Source organism: Haliotis rubra, unplaced genomic scaffold, assembly GCF_003918875.1.
Source record: "Haliotis rubra isolate DU_JTF1 unplaced genomic scaffold, ASM391887v1 Scf166, whole genome shotgun sequence".
Taxonomy (NCBI): Eukaryota; Metazoa; Mollusca; class Gastropoda; order Lepetellida; family Haliotidae; genus Haliotis; species Haliotis rubra.
Window position 1 is genome coordinate 5,269 of NW_025765625.1, and position 7,519 is coordinate 12,787.

At 43.9% G+C, this 7,519-nt stretch overlaps 1 protein-coding gene across 1 annotated transcript; it reads right to left on the bottom strand.

Annotated features, from left to right (window-relative positions):
- Positions 1-1,035: 1,035 nt before the first annotated feature.
- On the bottom strand, positions 1,036-4,182 carry LOC124272075 (the record flags this gene model as incomplete). Its single annotated transcript, XM_046707213.1, has 9 exons — positions 4,105-4,182; positions 3,630-3,757; positions 3,359-3,491; positions 3,117-3,234; positions 2,745-2,981; positions 2,291-2,406; positions 1,656-2,002; positions 1,420-1,518; positions 1,036-1,185 (listed from the first exon to the last, which is right to left on the bottom strand). Coding segments are annotated over exons 1-9 (1,381 nt in total), but the record flags the coding sequence as incomplete, so codon positions are not given.
- Positions 4,183-7,519: the final 3,337 nt, after the last annotated feature.

Here is a 7,519-nt window from a genome sequence, read left to right on the forward strand (position 1 = left end):
AAGACTTCTATCTGCCGATGTACGGATTAACGGAGTTCGCTTGCAGGTTACCTGTACTTTTACTGAAGCCATAGGCACTGGAGGGGACATGATATAATTGGCGGTTACTTGCTATGTCTCAGAAACCGCAGATCGATTGGAGTCATATTACATGCTTAATGATTTTATGAGAGGTGGTGCGCAGTGTGATGGTCAGCTGGCTGATGGAAACTTACACTGGACCCGGGTTTCCAAGGCGTCTTGTGCTATACACATATTAAGGCTATAGTTTAACTAAAACCGTCTGAGATATCACCAGAAATATAAGCAACTTATGCAACAAGAGTGCTAAGAAAACCTGCCTTGAACCTGTTTCCGTGGTCAAGCGTGAATGCATGCAAAGGAGACCACTCTAGTTTCGTTATTCCGCGGCATTATTTTAGTGAATTTCAGCTGAAGTCTGCTGGAATTCTGCTCTAGGACTGATTACAAAATGGGGTGAACTGCAACACAGACACACAGACTGAGAATCTGCAGTTGTGACTGTTTGTATCTTTCTGTGATAATGATGGCATGCATCAACCAAGTAAGCTTGAACCTGGTCCTGCCAGAGCTCCTTCGACATGAAGATGCTGCTGAAGCCCAACTCGAAACCCCGATCTTTATAAGGGTCGTTGTAATAATCTAGACAAGGGACAAATCAGGATGCAAGATACCCTGCCCCTACATTCGGGGTGACGCACGTGGAATCTCATCTACCCGCCACAGCCCGAGTCCCCACTTTCACAGTCGAATGGGACTACTTCAAAGGTACATGAACCCGCCCGACCTGCTTGACCCCACTTCAGGCCCCACTACGGCCACGCGCATTTTACGGCCGCTTTTCTGTGCTACTCTCAATATCAGTCTCCTGAGAAACAGCCCCACCTGCTTCACCCGACTTCAGACCCCACTTTGTCAGATCCAAGGAAGGCACAGAGTAATGAAAACAGACAAAATGTGTACACCTTCATCAATGTGTATTCACAGTAGAAAATAAAGTTTTACAACATATACAACTGAAATGAAATGAAAGTCTAGTTCTCAAGATCACGTGATCTGCAGGGTAAAATCCATGCCGCTTCTTCCGACCCCCAAGCCCACGCCGACACCACCCAAAGGACATGCCCCGTACGTCCATGGGGAATTTTTGCTTGATACGCATGCCTGCAAGAAACAGAAGTAACACCATAATCCAAGAGAACCATACAAATATACAAAGAGTCACGCAGCATGCACAGTTTTAGTAATCACTTGCTTCACTTCCACTCCCAACAGAAGGACCACTCAGACTAACCTCGTACATGTAGCATGCTTACATGGTCATCTATGGACGCAACAATGGCCGCTCCTACATCCCATGCATGAGTGTTACAGACACTGCTCCTTGGGAACACTCACCCAGATTCAGCTGGAGGTGCTCAGGGTGGGTGGGCTTGAAGGGGCGGATAACGCGCACATACACGTCTTCCAGATACTTCACGTCCTCCTCCACTGCAGCTGAGGAGAGACACAAAAATTGATTGAACATCTGCATCTTACCATATAATCTCTTTCGTAAATTTTAAAGTTTAAAGCAATATGAAGTGTCCTCACAGACAGAGTTTTATACATGTATAATACAAGACTCCATTTACCTTTTGAGATGACAGTAACAGATTCGTTGTTGTTGAAGTCACCGTTGTCACCATTCTTGGTACTAGACTTAGAGATCCAGCGTCTGCGACTGTGAACGGGCTGGCCAATGGCTGACATGATTTCTTGTGCCAGGAGGTTCTCCTCAGTCAGGCCTTTCTTTGGATCTCGTCTAATGGCCACATCCGATGCTCGGACGAACGGGGTTGGAATTTTCTCCAAGAAGCCAAACTTCCCATGCCAGGCCTGAACATCTGGGAAGATGTACTTCTGTGAGGTGACATCACAGGTGGCATTGATGATGTCATCGACAGCTATGTCATCAATGGCCGCCTTCAGGAAGCTGCTCCTGAAGCAACACACAATACCTTCATTAATATAAACAAAGCATAGGTTAACTATCAAAGCAACGCAAAGACAAGTCAGTCTGACTCAGTCATTTAGAAGATTAACTCTAAATGCAATTAAAAGTGAGGGAGCCGGTACACACTGATGCAATGATCATAGCTTTCTTCTACCCGATCCTGATTACTATTCAACACTTGGAGAGAAACACAGAGAGAGGGAGAAAAGGAAAGAGCATCAAAACTTTGGATCAATACACTGTAACACAATTAAGCCAGCCCTATTGCTGTACCTGTCACCGTTGTCAGGCGAGCATGTCTTGACAACAAAGTCTCTGAGACTGGAGATCAAGGACTCCAACTGACTCTTCTGCAGGTCACATGCTTCTTGACATGCATGGTCAGAGGTCTGGGTGGGTGGAGGGAGGGAGGGGGACAAACAGAACAGGGAATAGATAGAGAAAGGAAAGCAAACAAACTAAAAAGTAACAAAGAGAAGGACAGAAAAAAACACAAGCACAAAACAGACGTAAACAAGATTGAGAGACAGACGTGAATGAACGTTGGTGCTTTACATGGCATGTGCATGTGCATGTATAGGTTTCAGTAAGTGGAGCGTTTACTCACACAGAGAAAGGGGGTTACAAAGGGATTAAGATAAACAGTTCTGTAAGAAAGGAGTCCTTCAAAGAATGAGTAGGAATGGCTGGAAACTCAGATGTGAGCACCCCTGTTTTTAATGCTCACCTTTCTCAGCCTGTTCACAAGCTCGCTTTCCTCTTTCAACAGGCACTCATAACGGGCTTTGTGGGTCTGCTCCTTCTGATTGTGTTTAACCAGCTTGGACTCCAGAGTCCGGACTTTCTTCTCCAGCATACTTTGCTGAGACGTCTTGGACCTTTCCCCCACTTTCACTAGGTCAGCCTTCAGCTCGCTTATTCTCCTTTCATAATTACGAGAGGCAGCCATGGCCATTATTCCGCTCTGCAAAAATGGAGAAGACATTCACCTTGTCATATTGTACTTGAAATAAACACGCGTGTGTACAGTAGTATTCAGAATAGAAAACAAACTACATTCAAGTGTTTCATCCTATGGGCAGTCGCCAGAATAACTCACCTCCTTCACCTCCTGAAGATGTTTGAGGCACACCATGTGTCTCTCAGTCAGGGACAGAAGTTCCCGGCTCAAGGCCTTGTGCTCAGACAACACGCCTCCCCTGTTAGTCGAGGCCAATCTGAAAACATCAACCACTAATATGAATGCCACTCTGTCCATGTTTTTAATAATCACACAGTCAAAACAACACGTGGATATATAGTCACACACGAATGACACTAACAAATGTTCATTACTCTTACCTTTTTAGAGAATGGATGGGTCCACCCTGGGTCGTCATATCACGTGACACAGCGAGAATATGATTAGCCTCCTGTTCGGAGGATATCAAGTAGCAGTCTAGAAGATGGCGAATCTCATAACTCTCGGAACAAGCTGAAAACGGAATAAAGAGGACTTGTGGGGTTTCTAATTAAGCAAAACAAGCCTAAAGGAGTGCCCGAAGCAACATAACAGGAACATCAGTCAAAATGTTATTTTGAATAGTAGCTGAATAAGTAATCGCATGCTTACCATCTTGACTGACAGTGCCAAGCTTAGTCCTACAATCCTGACACCAGTCGAGCAGCTTTTCGGCGTATGAATTGCTGATGCCTACCCGGGACTTCATTATGTCCACCCAGAAACGAGAAGGGTTCAAGCTGTAAACAGACAACATGAACTCCATCTGACCTGTGATAAAGTAGGGGCTATTGTTACGCGATTTGGCACGAAATTGGCATATTGTTTTAGGGCGAAAATGTAAGAATATCATCGCCAATATTGTCGACAATTCTAAATAGACTTTTACACAGTTAGAAAAGGGGAACGGGATGAGGCATTTAAGGCAGATTGATTGCTAAAATTCTTTGATGTATCTGGGTAGACCTTGTTGAAGTTATGTACAAAATGGCGTCCAACTCGGACATAGCAACGAGAACGTCCGTTACATTTAATTTGGAGATTCCGTCACACTGCGTGCAGAATGGAACCAAAGAAAGTTACTTACAGTTCCCCGTCGTTCTGGAGATGATGAAAATCGGGTAGATGGATCTCGTTCATACTTGGAAACGCAGAGAAAAGACAATTTGGGCAGAACTTATGCGGTCAACTGTTGCGAAACTGGTTGCTACTCAGGCAATGGCGGCCTTGCGATTGTGACGTCACAGAAACGATTCCGTCACGTCTCGGTAAAGTCCGTCATTGCAGGCTTAAGCTGGTTCCTGGCTCCCTTTGCGCGCACCAACTAGCGACATGCAAGACGGGGCCCAGCTTATTGCAGGCTGGGTACGACATGCATTAACATGGCAGTCTGCAAATATGCGGGGAATACAGGAACATAGACAGATATCCCGTCACCGAGAAGCGTGGCCCGCATGAGATGCTGAGTGTGTTGGTCTTTGACGGTTGCCGATTTTAGTCCAAATTGATGTGTGCAAGTATATGGAGCTCATAAGTCCAGGAACTGGTTATTCCTCTACCATTTTGTCGATGATATCGTGTCATATATCATTAGAAAGATGATATCCTCAAGTATATGACAAGATTACAATTATAGATTGATATCTGGTCTGCCAGGAGGAAGGCAAACGATACCGAAAGTCGCAATACTTTAGTCTTACAGACTTGAGTATATGGACCTCATAAATTCAGATATTTATTACGCGCACGCTATTTTATGGATGATATCGTGCCGCATATCATTGAAGGGATTATATCCTCAAGTATACGACAAAATCCCAATCATAGATAAATATCTTGTCTGCGAGGAGGGAGACGAGAGATACTAAAAGTCGCAATTCGCAAGTTTTGCCGACTTTCAGTCCAACTTTAAGCGTGCAAGTATCCGGGAATAACAAGTTCAGAAATTGATTGCTCATGTACCATTTTGTCGATGATATCGTTCCATATATCATTAAAAAGCACATATCCTCAAGTATATGACAAAATTACAATCACAGAAAAATATCGTTTCTGAGAGCAATGAGACCATAGATACCAAAAGTCGCAATTCTTGAGGGTTTACCGACTTTAGTAAATGGACCTCATACTTTCAGGTATTTATCACGCCTACACTATTACATGGATGATGTGGTGCCATATATCATTATAGAGATTATATCCTCAAGTATACGACAAAATTAGTAACATAAAACAATATCGTTTCTGCGAGCAATGAGACGAAAGATAAGGAAAGTCGCAATTCTTAATGGTTGTCAATTTAGCTATGACATTTTATACGTGGTAGTATGTGACCCTTAATGCATGTGGCGAGAATTTGTCAGTGCCATCCCGCCATGTGCCACTGAAAAGGCTACATCTTCTAGTGTGAGGGAAAATGAAGATGAAAACTAAACATCCATTCTGCCAGCAGACTCAAAGTCAGAAGTCTGTGTTGTTTCCGATTGTTGAGCAGCCCTGAATGTTCGGGGATTATTTGGGATGATTTTATAATTCTATAGCAATATTCAGTTCCCACTTAGTCCGGCTTATAATTAGGGAGCTCGATACCTATACTACCCTCCTTTAGTGTTTCCTCAGGAAAAATGTATGGTGTACATAGATAGCTTGGGTGTTGTGCGTGGGAGTGAAGCGGCCCAAGTTTAACTTCGTGGTTTTAGCAAACTGTGTATATCATCAAACCATGTATATTTGTTCTTACGCCTGTATCTAGAGGCTCACCTTTTGATTTTCCGATTTCCCTTGCGATTAGAGGCCAGCCCTGTGTAAGTACGATAGAGTAAATTACACTCCCTGGTATGTGCAATGGATTGGTAGAAAATTTGAGTGACTTGCATGTTCTGTTTGTATATTCGATTCATACAGCCTTATTTGCCAGTACCCATCTGTACTTTTTCCAATGAAAGATCATGAACAGCGACGCGCGTAGGGATTCGACGGGCCTGGTAGTGTCCACAACTGAAATAGTCCCTTGATCGAGGAAGCCATGTCCCATTATTGGTCCACTGAACTGCTGTGTCTGACCCTCCCTACATTCGGGGGTGACGCACGTGGAATCTCATCTACCCGCCACAGCCCGAGTCCCCACTTTCACAGTCGAATGGGACTACTTCAAAGGTACATGAACCCGCCCGACCTGCTTGACCCCACTTCAGACCCCACTACGGCCACGCGCATTTTACGGCCGCTTTTCTGTGCTACTCTCAATATCAGTCTCCCTGAGAAACAGCCCCACCTGCTTCACCCGACTTCAGACCCCACTTTGTCAGATCCAAGAAAGGCACCACCCAAAGGACATGCCCCGTTCGTCCATGGGGAATTTTTGCTTGATACGCATGCCTGCAAGAAACAAGTAACGAGCAGGCGCTTTAACTACAAGGATACCGCACCGCCCCTGGGAAATGGTCTCACCCCAGACACATAAATGTTGTAAATGATACCAATTTGACTTCTGGGTTGAAGCCAAAGATAAATGTCCCTATAAATAGGTTAGATCACTCGGATTTTGGTTTCTAATCGTTGAAATCTTCAGTTAGGGACCCGAGACGCATTTCAACGATAAGACAGAAAGTCCTCGTGATCTCACGATACATGTTTTCTTTGCTCTATTTACATTTAATGCATTGCCTTTTTTGCACTTTTATCGTGACTCGCAATCAAACTTATGTGTGTGCCGAGACCTCCCTTCTTATATAATCAGACAGGGTAACAACAAGTACCATTTTTATCGAAGCCAGGTATCATTTAACTGGGATGGGGGTTGATTAGTTCTACCAGTAAATATAATACGATGAACCAGTTTTTATACGCCACCCTCAAAGATCCGATGAAAAATATTTCTGCCAAGGCTGAACTACAGTAAACTACAGATATAAGGAACTCGTGGTGACCACTGATTTTACTTCGGTATAACCGTAGTCTGTTTTACGCATTTCGACTAAAATAGGCAGTGGCGGTGACCAAAGAACAGTTCGTTATACCAGAGACCATATTCTATTATATGGTGTCTGGTTAAACCAGCGTTCGAAATACCTGCCTGCCCGACCGCCCGGGACGGGTTATTTTCAACACGGACTGCCAGATTCTCACATTCACCTGCCCGACGATTGGGTTAAACTTTAGACATGTACATGTATATGAAGATATTTTTCGGGCAGGTAAGTTTTGGTCAGGGCTGGCAAGTTTTACATCTAACCAACCCTGTGGTCTGGCTGAAATTTTTGGAGGTTTCATACCGTGGGTATACACATGTATATGTTAGCAGATTTGTTATAAACCTACAGTGTATATTATAAGACTAACGCTTAGTATCTGAAAATATATAATTTTGATAAACACAAACAATTCCTTTTAAATTGGAAAGGAGTCTGAGAGAGACGTGAGATTCTGTCGGAAGCTGAGGAAATCTAGACTTGCTTCATTCAGGGCTTGACAATCATTAGCTTTGCAGAAAGGGTTGGGCG